General features: G+C 51.9%; 1 protein-coding gene across 6 annotated transcripts in view; it reads right to left on the bottom strand.

Moving 5' to 3' along the window:
• Positions 1-21,964, bottom strand: part of CASKIN2 (CASK interacting protein 2) — an 87,909-nt gene that overhangs the window by 50,190 nt on the left and 15,755 nt on the right. For all 6 annotated transcript variants that reach the window (XM_030534673.1, XM_030534672.1, XM_030534674.1 and 3 more), the window contains exon 2: positions 19,891-20,662. In XM_030534673.1, coding sequence (XP_030390533.1) covers positions 19,891-19,987 — 97 coding nt within the window. In that variant the 5' untranslated portion in view covers positions 19,988-20,662. The remainder of the gene's footprint in view (positions 1-19,890; positions 20,663-21,964) is intronic.

The raw sequence follows: 21,964 nt of genomic DNA, 5'->3' as shown, positions 1-21,964 counted from the left end.
AAGCCACTACAAGGAAGAGGGAGATGCCAGTTGTGTCAGGGAGACAAAGCCAGGTGGGCACATGAAATCGGGACTCGGGCACAGTCAGATGGCCAGATTGGCACCAAAGATAAAGACAATCCCTGCCTTTGCCGAAAGCAGTGCCTCAGTCCTCCTCCGTCTGCCAGAAGGTGGCAGGCAGCTAAGACAACCTCTGCTCCCAGCAAGCAGCTGGTACCATGCTGCCACCCAGGACCTATCCCCTAAGGTGCCTTGGGTCCTCCTTCCCACCCTTACACCACCATACCACAACAGCACCACACACACCAGAGGGTTCTTCCTCGCCCAGGGGGACAGCTTCCAAGTTCAGCCCAAACTGGAGAAAGGCAAGAGCTCCCAGGTTCAGGGCTTACAGTGAGCAAGGCAGAGGGGCCCTGCCCTTCCTCTGGCCCAAGATGGTCATTTATCCCGAGTCCCAGTGCTGCAGGAGGGGTAACAGTCTCCGGGGAAATCCATTAAGTAAACTGCATCTTCCCCTTCCAACCTCCAGCACAAATCAGACCCTTTCCTCCAAGGGTCTGACAGAGCAGCATCAGCACGATCCATGGAGTCACAGGAGAAGCAGAAGAACCGAGGGGGTGAAGTGGCTTCTCCAAGGTCATGGACTGAGTCAGTGGCAGGGTCAGGAATAGAATCTAGGTCCCTGGTTTAACCACTATAGCACCCATTGTCCCAATGGGAAAGGTCGACTATCTCTGCATGGAGACAGTTTCCAGACCCCTGTGCCAGGCTCCCTCTTACTGGGGCCGTGTTCCTCCAATTCAGTTACAGACACAAAAGAGTGTTGTAGTACAGAGGGCCTGGACCTCATGCTGATCCTTTGCCCTGGCCCATTCCAAACCAGCTAAGCAGTGCTGGGACTCAAGCTGAGGCCTGCCAGTCCCCTGGAGCCCCTGCCAGGAACCCGATCTGTTTACTCATTCAGTGAGCAGCTAAGGTGCTTGTTGAGAATGGCCCCGGCAAGCCCAAGTCAGTGGAGAGGGCAGGAGCTTAGCACAGAAAAATCTGCCTGCTAACTAGTGTGTGGAACATATTGCAGTATTCTCCCCCCCTAGGTGGGGTGGGACAGTGGAGAGAGAATGGGGGGGGGAGAGAAAAGGGAGAACAACAGAGGTGGTTCAGCTTTCATTAGGCCTATTTCACTCCCCTCCCTTCAGAATTACGGCTGTCCTGTGTACAAGCGACCTTCAGCTGGGCTCCTCTGGCATAAGCAGCTGAGTGCACCCATGCTCAGTGAGATCAGGGCTGCCAAAAGCGGGTTCGGGCCCCGGTGAAAACATTTTTTCGGGCCTCTCAGCAAGTGCAGACCGGCTAAACAGGGCCGACGAAGCCGGGGAATTTGTACTGGTTTCCCCCCCTCTCACTGGCCCCGAGTGAGATGCCCCACTGGGGAAGGTGGCCTTCAGATTCTCTAGCCCCCCCACTCTCCCCCTGCCAGCAGGCACTTTTGGGATCTGCACTGGCCCCTCTAGAAAGAGGGAGTTGAAGGCCACAAGCCCTGAAAGTCACAGCAATCCCAGCTGGGAAAGAGCATGTGTGACTTGCACGTGCAGAGCCACCTGCCTGCTCTCAGCATAACAAGGGAAATGATTGGAGGCAGAGCTCCCTCTCTTGATCACCAGCAAAGGCCCTTTCCCGCACTACAGGGACACGGTGACACCTCCCATCTAGCAAGAGACAGTCAACATTCACATAAGAGAACACCCAATGGAGACAAGGAAACCTGGCTCTGACTTAGCCCTGCATTCTCAGGGCTCCAGGCCAGCGCAGCTAGAAAGGCAAAGGAGCTTGCTTTTGTGATCAAGCCAGGATGGAGCACAGACATAACGTGAGTAAGGAGGTGGGGATCCAGAAACATCCCTGCCCAGGTTCCAGACTAGGGGTGAAGGGAACAGGAAAGAGAACAAAAAGGCACCTCCAAGATACCCCTCCATGTGTGATCCAGCAAGTGCTTCTAAATATAGACATGGGAGACACAGAGCTATGAGGTTATTAGGGAGAAATAGAGCATTAGCTCAGAGAACCGGCAGTGCACAAGGAAATGGCGTGTTCCCTTCCTAGGGCTGAGAGCTAACTCAAAGGAGCATGTCACTGCACACGCACATGAACATGTACAGATGGACGCTGGTGCCTCCCCACATTCTGCCTCCAGATCCTGAATGGAGTTTTGGCGATGGCAGGTTAATGCTAACATGGTAGACATCCCACTGCATGTGAGTAAGGATGCTGGGGGTGGGGAATCAGGTCCGGGGGCGAGGAATCGGGCCCAGGGGCAGCCTGTTCTGCATTTGTCTCCGAAATACTACCCCTTGCCAAATGGACAGCAATCAGTGGCAAACCTTTCCCAGCAACTGGGCCAGACCTGTGTATGCATCAGTGACTCTAGGTCAGCTGGGCAAGAGAGCTTTAAAAATCAGGGCTGTGTGCAAAGGAGCATGGCGAAGGAGGTAATACAGCACTGCCTACAGTATCAAGGGGCTGTAGGACAGTCTAGGCTTCAGCACAGCTTGCAGGTGTGTCTCAAGTATCATCTGCACCGCAAGGTGCAAGATTTAACCATACCAGGGGACACTGCCATTGTAACCAGATCCCTGAATATGGCTGCATATGTACCCCAACCAAGCCCTAACACCCCATTTACACTGTGCTCTCGATGACCAGAGGTTTGCTGGAAAGGGACAAAGCTAGAGACGCTCTTGACTTTTGATCCAGGTCCAAAATTCACCCAAAGCATCTAGATCTGAGGGTTTAGTCTGGTGGTCCATTTCCATAACCCATCTGGGAGCCGGTGCCTTTCCCAACTGGCCCTAAAATAAATTCCCCACACTGTAAAAAAGAAAACAGCCCCCCTCCCCACAAACCTTACCCTCCCCTTTTTTTTTTTTTAAGCCAAGTGCCCCAGTGAGGCCGCAGAATCCAGTTAACCCTTTCACAGCAGGATCAACATCTGCTAAGAAAATGGGTGCCCCGGGCAAATGATCATAGACAGGAGCCAGGCATGGAGTAAGTTTCATTGCCTTAACTACAAGATCTCTTTGCCCTAATTGCTGTGGCACGCGCATTACCCTGTGCCGAGTACCCTTAGGTCACAGGGCTCATGCTTGCCCTCTTAGGCAATGATTAGCCAATGCGTGCAAGAACTCTGGACCATTTTTGAGGGCAGAAGTACACACGCTTTAGGTCACATGGCCACGTCTCAGCCCATGGGACTGTAGCTGGAAGAATCTAAGTATGCACATTGCTAGCCAGACAAATTGCACAGTCAGTTTATTTCTGTCCCTATGACAGCGAGACACTCCCAGCATTAAAATAATTTCTTTCAGTGGTGGGCGTAGCAGATGACTCACAATAGTGTAACTGGCGGGTGGGGTAGGAAGATTGGAGATGCAGCACAAGAGCCAAAAGACTGAGGAATAAGACACGTGCGAGGGGCTGCAAATGGTCCTAGATGCACAAGCTGAAATGAAAGAGGGACTGGTGAGCGAAGAGGTGTGGCACGAAGAGAGAAAAAGTAGCTGGGGAGCCAAGGCCTGGACAGAGGGTTTGAGTGGAGACAGCACAGGTGTGGCCTAGAGAGAGAAGCAGGATACACAGGAAGGCAGCAGACTGTGGGTATGGCTGAACTGGGAGTGTAACTTCCAGCTTGAGCAGACATATCAGCGCTTGTCCTGATCAAATTACTGTGCTAAAAATAATAGTGCAGCCACTGCAGTGCAAGTGGCAAGGCAGGGGAGCTGCCCTGAGTATATACCTAGAGTCTCAGGTGGGATCGTACTCCGGGCAGCCAGCCCATCCCACCACTGGCACTACCGCAGCTACGCTGATATTTTTAGTGCACTAGCTCAATCCAAGCTAGCAGGGTATGTCTACCTGAAGTCACACTTTGCTGCTCCAGTGTAGACGTACCCTTACTGGGCAAGAAACATGACAACCTGTAACATCAATGGCATCTACCAGTGGATGATCTAAGGAGCCTTACAGCAGTGGTTCTGCACAAGAGGAATACGTACCCCCTAGGGGTACACAGAGATCTTCTGGGGGTACATCAACTCATCTAGATATTTGCCTAGTTTAACAACAGGTTACAAAAAAGCACTTGCGAAGTCTGGAAAGGTTGACAGACGTTGCTTTATAGGCATTAAGCAGCACCTCTGTTTTACAAGTGGGCCTATAAAGAGACAGCTAAATGCAGTGACGTGACCCAGGACACAGTGAGTCCGTGGCAGTGCCACTTATGGTCTCCTGCGTTTTGAATCTTGCCTGCCTCTTTATCTCTGCCCTGAAGCAGGCCCAAGAGCTATAAATATTAACTTTGTTTGCACAGGACATAACTGAGACCAAGAGATACCTAGTTGTGCTTCTGGAAATGGAGGAGAATGAAGGATGGAGGGGTGCAAACAGCAAGGCAGTGGGACTGGAGAACACTTCTGGAATGCCAGACTGGCCGCCTCTTGTTCTAATAGGCCTTGCATCTCTGATACTACAAGAGGGAGGTTAAGACAATGGCAACTACAGGCCTGCAGGCTGACACTTCTACCTGCCCTGCAGGAGGCCGTCTATGGACCGCTCCCAAATCCCTGGATAGGCCTCCCTTCTTTCAGGCCAGAGGGAAGCGGGGGGGCTTGAGCACTGTCCAGGGGAGCCACATGGTAATTGGTGAGAGAATTCTAAAGTCATTTTAGGCCAGCCTGCCCTCACACACATACATAGGCAGCTCCTCACTAGATCACACTGACATTTATACGGTGAGCTTATGGATTTGTTTTGAAGGCAGACGTAGAAGCCAAAAAACATTATGCAACTTCTGTGAGTTCGCAGCACCCACAGGCAGAGGCAAAGGGCAGCATTACAAAACCACGGGAATTTTCACACCCCGGGCAGTGTTCTGCTGCCCTGGGCCTGACATGTCAGTCAGTATTTGTTCTATCACCTGCTCCGCAGCTGCTGCTCCTCAGGGCAAAGCCCATCCAGAGAAGGCGCCTTCAAGCTTTATAGCACAGCTGGAGGACCCTGTTGGGATAGTGGAGTCGGAGCTCAGGCTAAGAACCAGCTTGTAAGATACACAGGCTGCACAGGATGGCTTCACACTCCCATGTTGTGAGACAGTGAGCCTGGCAGGGCTTTAAGGAACATGCTTTAGCTCACGCCCGACGTCTTTTGGGGCCTGCGGGATCCTCATGCCTGCTCGGCACCCTGAGAGAGCATTTCCAGGAGAACATCTTGCTCCTTTATCTTTCCAGTGCCTCTTTGCAGCTCAAGCCTTTCTCCCCAGCTGCAAACGGCTCCTCGCACGCTCACTGTGCCCGACACGTGAGCTGTACCATTGCTCAGCTTTCCGGTAAGCCCTGAATCAGGGCAATGCACTCAAACCTTCTGCCAGATTAGATTGCTTGGAGCCAGGAGGTGCCAGGCATCTCCAGATCTGCAACTTGCTCAGACACTTAGAGACTCAGGTGAGGCCCACGCTGCATCAGAACCCCAGCTCCAAGTGGGTCCTTGCCTCCATGCTGGAATGTGATGTTGGGGACTTGAGGGTGAGAAGGCATGCGTCTCCTGCACTTTTGGGGTACAGTCCCGGCTTCCCCGAGCCAGGACCCCCTTGGAGAGTAGGGGACAGTGGTTTTTTTTTTTTCCCCCCTACTTTCATACTTGTATGCTGCATTTTGCCGCCAGCAGCTCCAGGGCTGGCACCATGCCATGGCAGGCTGGGTTCTTTTAAAACAAAACACAGCATGGAAATGGATATATAAAGTAATTCGGTGCATTAACTCTTCACAGGCCTTCCCAGAGTGTGGCTTGGGACCCGGCCTTGCATGTTCCAGAGATTCTGTTCCAGATGGAAACCATCTTCTGCAGGAGGTTCCGTCAATCGACACTGGAATTCAATAATAAAATTGAACCTGATGCAAGAGAGGAGACCTCCCCTCTCCCAAGACCCTCTCAGCAGCACAGAGAACAAGGGGAGGGGGGTGAAGGGAGGCAGCGAAGCGTCCTGCTGTCTTGGGCCTCAGAACAGTTCCTAGGGCATCACATAGGGACAAGCAGAAAGTGCCTTGTAGCTCTACCACATGAGTGCGTGGAGGTGAGACAGTGCAAGAATGCAAGACCTCCTGCTCCTCCAACCTTCTCAAGGACAAGTTTCTCCCACTCTCCCTATCCTTCTGCCCGTCAGACTCTTTAAGAGCCCACTCCAAAACCTGCTGCAGCCAGCAGGAGCCTTTCCAGTGCTCTGTGGGATTTGGATCAGGCCCACGGAGCACATGAGCTGGTGCTTTTGGCAGATTCCACTGAGCTGTTGGAGAAAGTGGGGGTGGGGGAGCAAACAGAAAACTGGAAGGCAGGAGTCTCCGGCACAACAGAGCACGAGGCTGATGCCACTGGGGGCGTGCCCTAGATAGAGTTTCTGGGGCATTGTTGGAGCTTTTCAAACTTGGACAATGGTCAGGAATCCAAGGGAGAGGGAAGAAAAATTAAAGCAGTTCTTGACTGTCTGGTGGCATCTTTTCCCCCAGTAAGCCGAGGGCATCAGCCAACCAGGCAGCATCCTGGCAAGGAGGTGAGAGACTCGAAGATGCCACAGCTTGCGTTGAACTCCTAGCTGCAGTTACCTGGACTTGACTTCTAGGTCCCAAAGCAGCATAGTGAGCCCAGAGAACAGGATGCAGAGCATATTACAATCTAAGTAGAGAAGAGAGACCAAGGGTGGAAGGTGCCTCACGCTCTGAGCAGAAGTAGTCTTGAGAGACTGCAATGGCAATAATATTTATTTCTACACATACAAACCTTTGTTAAGGTGGAGTTAAGGCTGCAGGCACAGATGAGTGCTTTGGGTGGCCATTACTTTTCAAGGATGTTAGGAACCCAGAAGGGCAGAGTCAAGAATGGATTTCCCAAGCAGAGTCACGCTTCAGGAACTCTGTGTCTGAGTTACTTCAGAAATTCTACCCTGACCCCAAATCCAACCCGCCAGCTGCGATGCCAATAAGCCTTTTCTGGTGGATTTGAGGAGGGCAGAAAAATAAGGCTTACGATGGAAACTCAGGTTCGGTGAGTATGGAGTGACTGCTGTCCCGCCATAACCATGCCCCTATCCAAAGATCACAGGAGCCAGAGTTAGAAAAGGCTCATTAGAACATTATGTCCATATGCTCTGCCAGGGCAAGAGAATGGGCCAGATTCTGAAGTGATGTTCTGGGAGTTACACCTGTGTAACTGACAGCAGAATCTGGCCCATACTGCCCCGCTAGGGGATGTAACAGGCGATAGAACTCACGCTGTCTTTGAGCCCAGACGATGCTCTGGACATCATATACTCCGTAACACCGATCCCACGGAAAACGCCTAAGGTCGGTGCCCAGGGCCTTATGGGAAAACATGGTCTTTTCACTACGGTAAAGTTTGGGACAGGTAGTTTAGTACCTGCGTAACGCCAACAGACCCCGGTCGTTGCCAGGCAGGATCGAACCTGGGGCCTCTGGAGCTTAGTGTGTGAGTCTCTACCGCACGAGCTAAAAGCCAGCTGGCTGTTCGCTAAGGCTGCAGAGCGGACACATTTAACTCTCTCTCTTTTAAGTGATCTCAGTGCCACTAGATGGGGCAGAACACCACACCCAGAAGGTCTGTGGGTTACACCTGCACAGCCCACTACATGACCCTCGGTTATCCATCCCCCAACCACTGATCTCCGGGAGGTGCTATTGAATCTGGTGGCCAGGCAGTGCTCCACAGCATTAACACGCCTCCATACTTCAGGCTTCCAGCAGCCCCCGCCCCCTAATCCGAGTAAGGGTCAGACTTTGTACTCAACAGCTGCCCATCCTCCCCACTCCTGTGGTCTCTGGCTGAGCCTTGCCATGCCCCTTGTTGGCAGTCATTAGGCCATGGACATTCCATGCCGCTCCCTCTCTGTTACTGGACATGCAAATAAAATTCCAGAAGAGAGAGAGACGACATGGAGCGAGAGGGGTGTTGGGGAGGATGATGACTTCTTAAGAGGAGTGCTGTTCATCCCAGCCGCCAAGCATGGGAGGGGAGAAGCACTGGCCCGAGTCAGCAGGCCTGGTTTCCACTCGCAGCTCCGACATAGGCTCACAGGGCACCCTTAGGCAAGTCCCTTAGGGCCCAGTTCTCAAGTGTGATCTCTAATTGTGTGTGCCTTGAGTTAAGGATGCTCAGTGTTAGACCCCCAGGAGATGACATGGTGCTGAGCAGCTACAGTTGCCACCAAAGTCAAATGGGAGATGAGCTCAGCGCAGCCCCCAGGAGCTAGGGTCACTCAGCGCCTCCCTGCAAAAACCCCCAAGCCAAGCAGGCCAGACTGGCCCAGCTGCAACACCTGTCGTGGAAGTGATGCCGAGACCGATAGAACTTCACTTGACCTAGCACCTTTCATCCCCCCCAGGCGTATCCCTCAAGGCGCACTCAACCCCACAATGTTAAAAGGCAGCTGGAAAAGGAGCAGAGGAATTAAGGGCCACACAGCAATGGAGAGGAGAAATGAAGAGTCCGCCGGGGGAAAAGGTACATGAATGCTGCTCTAGATGGGGACTGTGGCAGAGGAGAAGGCTCTCGTACCTACAGTGGGGGCAGAGAAGAGGCCAGGGCTAGGTGAGCAGAGGGAGGTGGAAGGAAAGGTTGGTGAGTTTAGCTGGTGCACACCTACGGAAGGGTTCGTTCCCCACCCTGGACCAATAGTGAGCCAGCGCAGCTGTCTGAGGCAGGGGGAGGGGGGTGAGGTGGCCAGGCTTCGTCGTACCTGGGCACAAACGGGGGCAGCAGTGCACATGCCAGGGAGCTGGGACTCCTCGGGGAGGCTGCAGTGAAGGGAATCCATCTGCATGCATGGTCCCCACTGCTAGATGCTAGGGAGAGCCCCTCCCCCGCTGCTTTGTAATGCAAACGCCATCCCATCTGTTTGGTAAGAGCACAAAGCAGTAGGGCTCTAGGGACGGGGCAGCAGCCAAGCTCCCAGGTCTTGGCACCATGCTGCCAGCCCGGCGTCCATGGCTCCGTCCGTTTGGCCCTAGCCACCTGGAGCCCACTGGAGAGTCAGACGCTGCGCACTCTGCAGCCTGGCAATTGTCTAGCTCTCTTCAGAGCAAATTCCAAGCTGTCATGCGGCCACCCAGGAATCACTTCAGCAAGGGAGGTTTCCTTGGGAAAGCTGCTAGGAGACAGGCTTTGGCCAGGGGGAGTTACTTTTGCAGCAGCGAAGCTATAGGCCACTGGCTGCTGCTGTTCTGACAGCTGGGATGTTGCCAGCCACTGGAACCAGCAAGATCCGTACGCCCGGATCCCAAGCGGCCCCTGCCCTGGCAGGCCAGGTGGGTGCAGGAGGGAAAGGGTACTCTCGGCTTCTGCATCACTGTTTCAGAGGAAACAAGACAGCTCTGCATCCGCAGACCCAGCCCCCTGACCCAGCCTAGTGTGGATGAGGTGGGAAACGCCCCACGTAAAGCCTGACAGAACAGGAGGCTTCTGGCCTTTGTGAGCTAAGCGAGTTCCCTCTTTTCCGGTTGCTCCCATGGCTGCATAGTGAGCTCTTCTACTGTCCTATGGACCACGCTGTGGATGAAGCAGAACAGCATCCTTACGTCCTCATGCCAGGCTCCGTAATGCAGTTAACTCTTTGGAGACTGCAGGCTGCACACCTACGCAGCATTCGTTCAGCTGGCAGCTTGAGCAGTATCATCCTTGTCATCTGCACATCCCAATTGCTGCTCCAGGGCCCGCCAGAACAGAGTGGCAGGGATCTCTTAGCCTGTCAGCAAACTGAGGAGTCATGGGGAGGCATCTGCCCGTGTCTTTGCCGTCTCCTCAAACAGAGCCCTCTGGGGATCTGCCCTCTTTACAGAAGTGTTTGCTCAAGTCATCTCTCACACGGCTCCTGGGGAAAAGGGAACAGGATGTTTTTGTCTAGCTTAGCCTATGGCTGGGGCAGTGCCCCTGGGAGGCACGTAGAGATGCCCAAATTAGGAAGACCCCCATCAGTTGGCTGCACAGTGCTGCATCCATACCAGGGACCCTGTATTCAGGGGTGATGGGGAGTTTAACAGTCAAACATGAGCAGAGAGAGTGAAGAGGAGACCAACTTTCTAGTTAGCCCCAAAGCAGCAAACCCTGCACTCGCTGCATAGGAAATACCCACCACCAGGGTAGTTCCCACCAGCTGCAAGAGCCCTGCCTCCTGTTGGTGCAGGCACTCAGGAAGATCAATGGGCTTTCACCAGGCTAGTGTGAATGCAGCTCTTAAAGTGACAGGAGGTAGTGCCCAGAATGAAGCCCACAATCTCTTCCCTACCCTAAGCACAGAATCCAGCTCCAAGAGTCTCCTTGTGCCAGGGCAGGCACACTCCGGACTCAGCTACTCGCGCACATATGGCTCCCCAGAATACTCCTTCCCTGAGTGCAGTGTGGCCCAGCTCTGCCCTGGGATGTTTTAAGAACATATCCTGCTATAATAAGGAATAAGGACAGCCAAACCCTCTGGGAGCAGTGCCAGAAGTAGAACTTCATCTTCTATCGGCAGGAACTTTTTGGTATTGCAAAGCGCTGCCGGGAAAGGGAAGCTAAGAGATGGGACTGGCTGTGTCCAGATAGGTGGGAGAGAAACCATGGATGTCTCTGCCCAGCTTTCACTCAGGCTGCAAACCCAGGGACTTCAATTCCAATACACACCTATGAGGGGCAACCATTCAATGGCAGCAACGCCAAGACCTGCCTGCCAGAGGGACCCAGAAAAACACCCATTAGGGAACGTTTGGGGGAGGTGATACAGGGCAGGGCACTGCAGAACGATGCAGGGTAAAGTCATCCTCCCTCAAACACAGCAATGCCTGCCAATGCTCAGGAGCACAGAGGTCTGACTCAGGGCTGCCCCATAGCCAGTAGGGTGCTGGATTTTCACCCAGGCCACTGGCCCGTTTAGTAAAACATCTCCCTGTTCAGCAGGCTGCAGAAGGGAGCCTGTCTCTCACCAGGGAGAGGAGAGCGCTGGCTGCTTCTCGGGAGTTCATACAGGACCTGAATGGGGCCTCGGCTGCCAAAAGGCCTTGCTGCAGTCGGCGTGAACCTGCTAGCAACACGCTCCTCCTACCGCAGAGCTATAGGCAGCGCTGGCCTGGTGCCAAGGGGCAGCCCTGCCCGTTGAGTGAGGCACTCTGGTGCCTCTCACAAGAGGTCAAGCGAAATGCGAGCGGCTGCCCCTCGCCTGCCCTTCGCCGCTGGCAGCTGAATTCTTGCACTAACTCAAGAGGAAACCTGCATATGGGCTGACAGCCTCCCCCTCCCCCCACCAAGCTTAACTCCAGCTGCCTCTACAAAGGGCAGAGACTGCTCCTGCACCTTGATCGCCACGAGGACAGCTCTCCCCTGCCACCCACCCAGAAGATCAGACAGACACGTTGGTGGTTTCACAGGGACAGCAGCAATTCCCAATCCCAGCCTCCTTCCCCCATGGAGCTGGGCAATTCCCAGGAAAGGAGCGCTATCCCAGAACCACCTCCCCTCCCGCAGGCCCCTTATCTCCCTGCTTGCTTCAGGCGTCTCTGATTGTGCTAGCAAGTGCAGCCACAGCTTTGCTAACATGCAGCCCATCAAAGGCAGCCCAGCCAGGGTCCGACTAGCCAAGGACAGGGATGGCCCTTTTCCAAGCACAACAAACATTAGAAGCAGGCTTTGAACAGCACCATACATTCACAGTAAGTTGATTCCTTTTGCAGACTCTGCTCCTGCTCTCTTCCCCACCCCCCACCCCCCGTAAAGAGATTGGAAACGAGGGATAAAAATCATTCCCAGCTCAAATAGCTGAACTCTCCACTCAAATGGAAGCATGCAGTAGGCGTGAGGAATGCATTCCTTCTGTCAGCAGGAGCCTGCCCACCGCGAGAAGCAGCTGGCATTCCAGAGGTCCCAACACAGAGAATGCCAAGCGACCTCGACGGCTGGCACACGACTAGGCAAGCGTTGGAAGAGACCTCCTCCATGGGATAGAGAGCCAGGGGTGAGGAAGAGGAGGACTAAATAATTGTAAACATGCCATTAGTCTCCCTGCCTTACTCTAGTTTACTCTATTCCAAGCAGTGGTTTAGGAGTAGGGAGATGTAAACCCAGAAACCTTTCAAGGCCATTTCTCTCCTTCTCAGTCACATTAAGAAGTTTTTACAGGGATCCATGTAATACTGCAACACACTTTAGAAGGCTCTTAAATAGACGCTCAAGGGAAGCAGTGGAATGTCTGTCACTTAATACTTAGCACTTCTAGGACACTCCTTCTATAGCTCTCTCGGCACTTTACTGAGGGTATGTCTACATCTACAATTTTGTAGCGCTGGTTGTTACAGCTGTATTAGTACAGCTGTATAGGGCCAGCGCTGCAGAGTGGCCACACTTACAGCAACCAGCGCTGCAAGTGGTGTTAGATGTGGCCACACTGCAGCGCTGTTGGGCAGCTTCAAGGGGGGTTCGGGGAACGCGAGAGCAAACCGCGGGAAAGCAGGTCTCCTTCCCCGGTTTTGCTCCAGTGTTCCCCGCACCCCCGAGCAAGCAGATCTCCTTCCCCGCGGTTTGCTCTCGCGTTCCCCGAACCCCCCTGCAAACGGCGGAAGGAGACCTGCTTGCTCGGGGGTGCGGGGAAGGAGACCTACTTGCACGGGGGTTCGGGGAACGCGAGAGCAAACCGGGGAAGGAGACCTGCTTCCCCGCGGTTTGCTCTCGCGTTCCCCGAACCCCCTGCAAACCACTGGGAAGGAGACCCGCTTGGGGGGGGATTCGGAGAACACCGGAGCAAACCGCGGGGGAAGGATACCTGCTTGATTACCAGAGAGGCTTCCTCAGGTATGCTGGGATACCTGCTTATTCCACGGAGGTCAAGAAAAGCGTTGGTAAGTGTCTACACTTGATTACCAGCGCTGGATCACCAGCGCTGGATCCTCTACACCCGAGACAAAACGGGAGTACGGCCAGCGCTGCAAACAGGGAGTTGCAGCGCTGGTGATGCCCTGCAGATGTGTACACCTCCTAAGTTGCAGCGCTGTAACCCCCTCACCAGCGCTGCAACTTTGTGATGTAGACAAGCCCTAAGGAGAGTCAGGTGCTAACCCTTGAAACCTAGGAATGTGAAGGAACTTGCCCAAGGTGACACACTGATTCGATGGCAGACCCAGGAATAGAAAGTAGGCTGCCTCGGGATTTTAAAACTAGACTAGAGGAAACACAAACCAAGCATAACGTAACAGGAAATAATCCTGCCATGGCTGCCTAATGGCCTGGGTGATTCAGATTTAACAGAAAGCCATGGTGGAAGATGCAACTTCTTGCCCTGTTACCTGATAGAGGCAGAGGAGCTGCATAGGAAAGAATGGCTTGGCCCAGGTTTATGGACTCTGCTGCTTCAGCAGCAGTAGACTCGGATGATTTCCATCCTTCCTCCACGCACAGAAAGAGAATGAGTTGCCACATGGGGCTGATGGAGCAATGATTGGAGCTGCAATCCAAAGTGGAAGCAGATAATTGACTGTTCCAACTCATGGGGCAAGGAAGCCAGCACACACCATCTAGGAGAGGACTGGCTTTTAAGCTGGGACACACAAATTAATGGTGCGGCCACTTCTGAAATAACATGTGCCTTACTGGTCATGCCATCTCAGAAAGAATATGGCATTACAGGGGGATCTGAGATGGGCAATGAGAAGGATTAGGGACCTAGAGAAACTCTTACATGAAGAGAGATTGAAAAGAATGAAATTCCTTCGCTTAGAAAGGCGAATAAGAGGCGAAAAAAAATCTATAAAATAGCACATGATCAAGAAGGTTCTCGCCATCTCACAACACAAGAACAAAGGGCCAGCCAACAAGATGACAGGTTCAAAACCAGAAAAAATAAATACTTTTTTCCCACATAATACGAACTATGGAACTCTCTACCACAGGATGTCACAGAGGCAAACACAATCAACAAGATTCATAGAGAGACTGGATATTTATATGGATAACAAGAACATCCAGAGTTACAACAGTTAAAGTTAAAGAATACTGGAAGAGATATTAAGCCTCATGCTTCAGGGCTTAAGCCAAACTAACTACTAAGGATTAGGAGATAGCCAGTTGTGGGATCAGCTTACCTCACATCTGCCTACTGCAGGGTTCTTAAACCATCCTCTGAAGCAACTAGCGCCGACCACTGTCAAGGAATGGATACTGGACTAGATGGCTTGTGGGACAGGTAATGCTCTTGTATTCCGTATAAGGCACAAGGGCATTACCAGTGCGATTCTATCAATGGCAGAAAGAGAATGGTGGCAACAGCAGCCAAAGGGGTAAGCCCCGCACTGCACCCCTGCCAACGCTCCACAGCTGGAAAGCAGGCCAGGGAGGCCCATTGAGAAATTCTGGAGGGACAGACTAGCAAAGCAGTTATCAAAGTGAGGACCGTGCAGAGCTCACTGTTCACATGGTGTTAGCTCACCTGTTTGTTTCCAGCTACTGAATCACATTAGAAGCTGCTAAAAATACATGTCTAACCAGGGGCAGCTCCAGGCACCAGTGCATGCCTGGGGCCGCAACATGCGGGGGGCGCCTGCCAGTCACTGTGAGGGCAGCAGTCAGGCAGGCTTCGGCGGCATGCCTGCGGGTGATCTGCCAGTCCTGCGGTTTCGGCAGCAATTCGGCAGCAGGTATGCCGAAGGCGCGGGACCAACAGATCACCCGCAGAAATGCCGTGGAATCCGCATGTCCAGCGGACCGCCCGCAGGCGTGCCACCGAAGGCCACCTGACTGCTGTGCTTGGGGAGGCAAAAACATAGAGCCGCCCCTATGTCTAACATTACCACTCCACACAAGGGACTGCTGTAGTTACCACAGGGATCTGATGTGACTGAATGGAGGAGGAAGTGGCCATTGGAAGGAGAGGAGACCACTGAACAAGCTCATGATGAGTTATTTGTATTACCAGAGAAGCCCCACTCATAGGCCAGGAGCCCGCTGCACAGGGTGCTGTTCAAACACAAAACAGAGACAGTCCTTGCCTTGGAGAGCTTACTAGTACTCCATTAGAACAGAATCTACATGACAGAAAGGTCTGAGAACCCCTGGACTAGAACAATGGCAAAAAACCTGCTAAAATACCAGTATCATGCCTTCTAACTAAGGACATTTGATACGTACGAGGTCTGGGTGCTCAGAAAGCCACTCTAGATGCTTTGTGGATGGCTAAGGTCAGTGTCAGGTTGAAAATATCTGGACTGCACAGAATCAGGTTCAAAGCCTAACAGAGTTGATGTAGCTCTTTATCCTTCCAAGTTAATACTGTTTTGCCCAACTGGAGCCTCTTCCATCCAAGAACCTCAAAGCACTTTACACGCATGAATTAAATGAACCTCACAGACCTCCTGGGAACATGAAAGCAGGAAATACCCGTTCTCTTGGACTCTGCCTTAAAATCCAGGATCTTGCCTGCTCTGCACGGATATTAAAGCTCTTTCCCTGAGAGTATGGATTTGTCCCAGCATGCTTGGTCTAAAGTTTGTCCTCCTCCATGCAAGTAGAGGAGAAACTAGTTGACTGCCTTCACCCCAGAAGTGGCTAAATTTCAGTAAAGCAGTGAGCACGTAAACTTTGGAGATATTTTGCGATTCTTCAGGATGAACAATTAGCAAGCAAATCCCAGTGGTAAATTCCATCCAGGAGCCTTCTCTTGTGGGCTCAGCTGAATTAAACTCTGTCTTCCCCTCCTAACAGCTGGCACAGCCTGAGAGACTTCCCCCTTTCCAAGGGACAATGGCGGCCGCAGCCCCAATTGTTCTGCTGGTCTCCTCCCCCAGGAATCTAATCTTGTGACACTCCCCTCCCCTCCCCTCCCCAATCCCCCTCTTCTTTTTTTTCCAGGGCTACTGAGCCCCTCCCTGCCCAGCCAACTGGCTCATTGTTAACCAGCATGTCCAGCCAGGAAAGTGATTGATCACTAGGGAGAAAGGCCAAAGCCGGTGAAGGGTCGTTTAACAATTTCAGTTAAACTCTGCAGTGCTCAGACACTGAAGGGGAGGAGAGAGGGAGAGAGAGAAGGAAATTAAAACTTCTACCACTGCTCCAGGTGACAACCCCAACAGCAGTAGGGTCCACAGGCAATGCCACACTCTCCCTGGAGGTATATGGTTTGAGAGACAGAACCCCTCCCCACTTGCAGAAGCAGCTACAGCAATGGGCACCCCCTGCCTTACAATATCATACTGACGTCTCCCAGTCCCATGGAGCTGCAGGATTAATGTGCTCTCACTACCAAGAAAAAAAAATTATCACGTGCCCCCAGGGCCTTGAAATAATAGGTGCTCTGACCCATTTGTGCACCAACATTTTCCAGGCCATGCACTGCCTAAGAATATGCACATTGAATATTTAACTGTGTGTCCCTGAAGTTCCCGCTGCTGGGACTGGCGCTTGATTCTTGGTTACGTGCAGCGACTTTTTTTTAGGCACAGGAGATCCCCGAGGGCTAATCACAGAGATGCGGCTCCGAATCCACTGAGACAGCAGAAGGACTCTTAGAGGGATTTTAAAAATCAGCATCTCGGCCTGTCATATGGAAAGGCGCTTTAATGAGCAACAAAGGCAACTAGCGTTCTGCTCACCCGACATCTTAACAAAAAGAGAGAGAGAATGAATCATAAGGGAGTAGAAGGCTCCTCTGGTGGAGGGACAGAGCCTCATGCAGCAGGGGATACTTCAGAGCTCTCCTGCCACCATGTTATAGACTGATCCCATCTCTGGCTGGGGGTTCAGCCCTTGGGGGCAGCAAGGAGGGGACAAAGCCAGAGCAAGGCAATAGAGAACGTTCTCCAACTGCATTTGATTGAGACAGAGTCATCAGGTGATGAAGGCCCTAGGATGGAGGTGAGGGGGCCAGTCTTGATGCTTCCCCTCCTAGCATGGGGGCACTCTCACCCCATTGTCTGTTACACCTCATCAGGCTTCCTTTTCAAGCCAAGCACACCAGCTGTACCAATTCCTGCTTCACTAGTTTCTTCCTTAGTATTTAATCTGGAGATAGAAACGGGGGTTGTCCTTATTCTCAGCCCTTCCTTAAGTCAGCGCCTGCTCTCCGTTTGTAGGATCACTAGCCTCTCTCAGAAAGCTTTCAGAGTGGCAGCCGTGTTAGTCTGTATCAGCAAAAACAACGAAGAGTCCTTGTGGCACCTTACAGACTACCAAATTTATTTGGGTGAAAGTTTACGCCCAAATAAATTTTTTAGTCTTTAAGGTGCCACAAGAACTCCTCATTGTTTTTTCTCAGAGAGCTGTAGATCCTTATTTCCTCCTCCTCCTGAGAGCTAAGTATCTCTCCACCCTCTGCCAAACCTGTATCATTCAGGCTGCCCCATGCCACCTGGCCTTGTGATAAGCAGGTGAGCAGACCTGTGCGTGATGTTCCCAATGTGCCGGGCTACTTCCTTGTACTGACTGGGAAAGTTCTTTCCAATTTGCATTTGGTGCATCTGTCTAGGGAGCGTTTTTTTTCCGTAACTCAGCACTGTGGATTTTCAGAGTTTAACCCCAACCTCCTCCCGCTCAAAGCTTTGCAGTGTCTGACCCAGCAGAGTTTATCCCTGCCTTGTTTTTAGAATCCCCCACCTCACTAACTTAGATTTTCCAGCACTGAACACACAGCCCTGAGCTGCTCCTAGTCTCTCCAAGTCAGTCTCAATTATTCCCCCCCCATACACACACACTTTTCTCCTCCTATGAAGCTTTTCACATGAATTCTTTTGCACTCGTGAGAAGTGCCAGACTGACAGACCTGGCAACAGGATGCCTGTATTCATAGCATAAGCACAGCACAGATGGTCAAACTTCCCCTATGCTGCACCACAAACCTTGCCCTGGATGGACACTTCCCAGGATGAAAGATTTGCTGGCTATCCCTGGCCCATTTAGCCCCTAGCTTCTCTGCCAAGAGCACCATTAAACATGGTCGTTTTTATGATGTGAACACCTGTCTCTGGGGCACTGGACCAGGACCCACTCTCCCTACATTAACTTTCTTCCCCCCACCAGTTGGGCCCAGAGTCCAGCTTAAATCCATATCCCTTCTGGTTGAAGAAAGGGGAGTCTTTTAAAATTAGCCTTAAAGAGCATTTTAGCAGGATGGCTTTGCAGATCCAGAGTATGTTCTTCACCCTCGTCTGCCCACCAACCCAGACCATTAGAGATAAAGGAGAAGCCATAATGTGCATTCAGAACTTCCCCTGCAAACAGACACACCCGAGTCTCCAATTGTTCCCCAGTGGTTCAGTTATCTCATGTGCTTTAGACTACCCTGTTTTACTTCTTCATCCTAATGGCTTCCTTATCCACTCAGCTGATTAGTCCGGTTAGTTCGCCTTTCCTCCCACTACCCTTCTGCCGTCTTCTGTTGATTCTCATACTCCTATGAGCTATTCCTATAGCTCAGTCTTCCTTCTTCTTAGCCAACACTCTGGTGCACCTGTGCGTGCTGGGTGTCACTCGTCTCATATTCCACCTACTCACGGAAGAGCCCCGAGAATGAAGGAGCTGAACCAAGACTCTGGAGCTGGACACCTCACACTTTTGAGAGTTCTGATCTTAACTTTTGTCCCTAGGGCCCCAGATTTAGGATAAAATTCAAACCCTCCCACCCACCTCCATTTCATTCCAATTACCCTGCATGAGGGTGTCTGGGACATGGGCTGCTGACAAGGTCCTATCAACACCCCGTTCTTTTGTTTATTTCTCTAGGTCCTCAAACCCTAGGAACTCCCAGTCTGTCTCCCTCCACGTAGATCACCGGGGTCAAAACTTACAGGGGCTTCTTCCCTGCTCCCAACCAGGAATTCATCCACTGAGGACACAATCTCTTGTATCCTGATCTTTAGGAGAATCAGCACATGATTGCGGTGTGACTGCACAATGTACCACCCACAACTCTAACCATGGTGTTTCCTACCAATACCGCCGGCCTCTCCTGGGTGTAGTTCAATGTCTTTTGCCCATAAGGAGGGTTGTGCTCAATAGGACTGTGTAATTCTCTCCCCGTCCCAGTGATACTGCTTTCCTTTGTCTCCTTTATACACAGTAACCCAGCCCTCACCTGTGTCTCCTTCCCCTGCCACTTCCATATTTCATCTAAGACCTTTTCAGCCCTTGAGTGCCGCTTGGGGGACCCTCTGGGTTCCCACTCTACAACCAACAATGCACGCACATAAGCAGCCCCTATGAGTTTCTTTGCTGCAATGACAAGAGTCTCCCCCTTTATTACAGCCTGGTCAGTGCAAGCACACAGAACCGGCTTTAAATTCATTCCTACTTCAGCTCTGCAGCTGACCTTTAAGAGTATACAGGAAAGAGACGGGCACTACTGAAGGGTTAAACATTACCAGACTTAAAGAATCTGAAATTCAAGGCTTGACAATTGGTTCCAGTTGACTGGCTTGGACGGTAATTTTTCACAAGATAAATCTGACCAGAAGGAAGTAGCAATGACTGAAGGACCCTCTGCGCCAGCATGCCCCACAGAAGCTGTGGTGCTCACTTTCCTTTGGTGATTTTCTGCCACCCTTCCCTCCATCTGTCCCCCACATTTCAGGGTTCCCACACAGAGGCTACTAGAAGCATTATCTTTTACGTTATCAGCAAGATCTGGATTCACACCCCCAGTCCCTGACTGCAGAGTAGTCTCCACTCCAAGGCACAAGTTCCAGGCTTCACATGCCCTGTTCCAAAGGACTCACACACCAAGGCCCTAAGAGCAGAATTCACAGCAACTGGCAAGAGATGCAGCAAGCAGCAATGCCCAGGTTCCTTCAGCTCCCTGCTGCTGCATTAAGAAGCAAAGGTACTCACTGCTCTTGGATGCTTTGACCTTGGCCACCAGTTTCTGCACACCAGGTACATCCCCATTTTTCACAGCCTGGATCAGCTCCTGCTCTCGCCCCATCATGGACTGGTCAGAGTGGTAGGGGAGTGAAAGGAAGAGGTCCTCAGATCCCTCCGGTTCATAAAGCCATGGGCGCGCACGTAGCAACTCCTCAAAATGCTCTCGAATGGAGGAAAAGCCCAGCAAGAAAAAATTTTTAAAATCCCACGAGACATAAAAAAAAGCCTTTATAAAAGGATCTCTCTGTTAATGGTGATAAATGCAGCTAGGAGTCACTTTCCTCTTGAAGGGGACGGAGGTGGGGATGCAGTCTGGTTAAAGAACATGCACTCACTTAAGCAAAAAATAGTTCTGTACTTGGGGACCGACTCCAAGCAGCAACAGGGCCCCACAAGACAAAGCCAAGCTGTTTGGAGGAGGGGGCCGGGAGCGTTTGCATTGAGAAGGGTCTGGCCTCTTACTCGAACCTGTGTAAAGCTCTCAGAGAATGAGGGGTCATGTTTTGCTCCCTTCGCACCAGGCTGAGCTGTGCTGATGATTCCCTAATTCTTCCCAAAGGGATTATGTGCTTCTTTCCATCTGGAAGTTATAGACCCCCTCTCTCTCTCTTATCCCCTTCATGCTGGCATTCCTCTCTGTGCAGTCTCTGCCAGCCACGCTGCAGACCCCCTGGGGGCTGGGCAATCAGACCTTGGTCAGACAGTTCTAGCGGAGAGGTTGTCGTGGTGCTCCCAGTACCTGTGAACATCAACAGCAGGGTCAGGTTTCAAAGGCTATTTACTTATCAGCGTCATTAAAACAGTTCATTGCGACTGCTTCTGTGGCCACGCCGAAGAACAAATAGTTTGACTATATTTAGTACTGGCAGAAGTCAGAGTATCCTCGTGTTAACAGGGCTGCAGGAGCAGAGTGGGAGAGGCCCTGTACTGCAGACGTCCTAACAGTAGGTGCTGTGGACTAGCCTAGTGGGCACAAGAAACAGGAGATCAGATTGGCCCCCCAGCATGGATGCTCTGGGAAGGTCACGAGTGCCCTGTCCTGCCACACATGCATGCAGGAGGGAATGGAGCCAGTAGTGAGAGGAGCAAGAGCATGGGCACAAGCCTTGCCTCCCCCGCCCCCTTGCACACCAGCAATTGTCTGGGCACACTACACCCTTTCTAAAGGTGGATCACGAGCCTCCAGGGAGTGCGCTTCCCCTGGCGCCCTTGAAGTGTTTTGCCTGCATAGGACACAAGCAGGCAGAAAGTTTCCTCAACCACTAATTGAGTGCTGTGCCTCCTTCCCGACCTCAGCAGAGCCCTGGCCATGGGGAAGATAGACTACAATGGGAGCATGGTCTAGGGGCTGCAGCCAGGGACAGGGAGTCTGGACTCCCTTAGGTTCTTCTCTTGGTTCTTTAACCATTTTGATGCATGGCCTTGGGAAGTCACTTAACCTCTCTGTGCCTCGGTGTACACATCTCTATGTGGCTTTAAGAATCTCCTCTCTTAGAGGAGCTGTAATTAGTGTCCTCAGATGAAAGGTGTGATGGAAGTGGAAGGTATAACAACCCTCTTGGAGTGTGATGGATTTCAATGTCTGTCTAGATACTGATATGGCCATCACTACGGTATCAGAGTGTCTCACTGAGAGCCACTCCACCAGCCAGGACAGGACAGGACAGGACTGTAATCTGTATTCACTACTGCTACTTTTTCTCCTAGCAGTTTTAAAGAATCCCAGTGATGAGCTTCCAGCCCATTCCCTGAACATTTAGGAGGACAGAATTCCAGCCTGTTACTCCTAGTCAGGCCGCCTTGGCCTTGCCGAACATTTCGTCTCTCCTTATGCCTTGCGAACATAGATACTGCCTTCAGAATTAACTGGGAAGCTCCAGTGCACTGGGATTTAAAAGATACCCATTAAGAAGGTTATTAGCGCACGAGCATTCTCAGGCAATGAGCTGAGCACAAGCTGGCAGAGTGACTGTACTCAGAGGAGAGAGGAGAATCAAAATTTAATTCAACCCCCAGCAAGCCAGTTCCCTGCTGGCGGACT

The sequence above is a fragment of the Gopherus evgoodei genome, chromosome 15, assembly GCF_007399415.2.
Source record: "Gopherus evgoodei ecotype Sinaloan lineage chromosome 15, rGopEvg1_v1.p, whole genome shotgun sequence".
In the NCBI taxonomy this organism is placed as follows: domain Eukaryota; kingdom Metazoa; phylum Chordata; order Testudines; family Testudinidae; genus Gopherus; species Gopherus evgoodei.
Note: the sequence above shows the minus strand (reverse complement) of the source record. Positions and strands in the feature narration are given on the sequence as shown.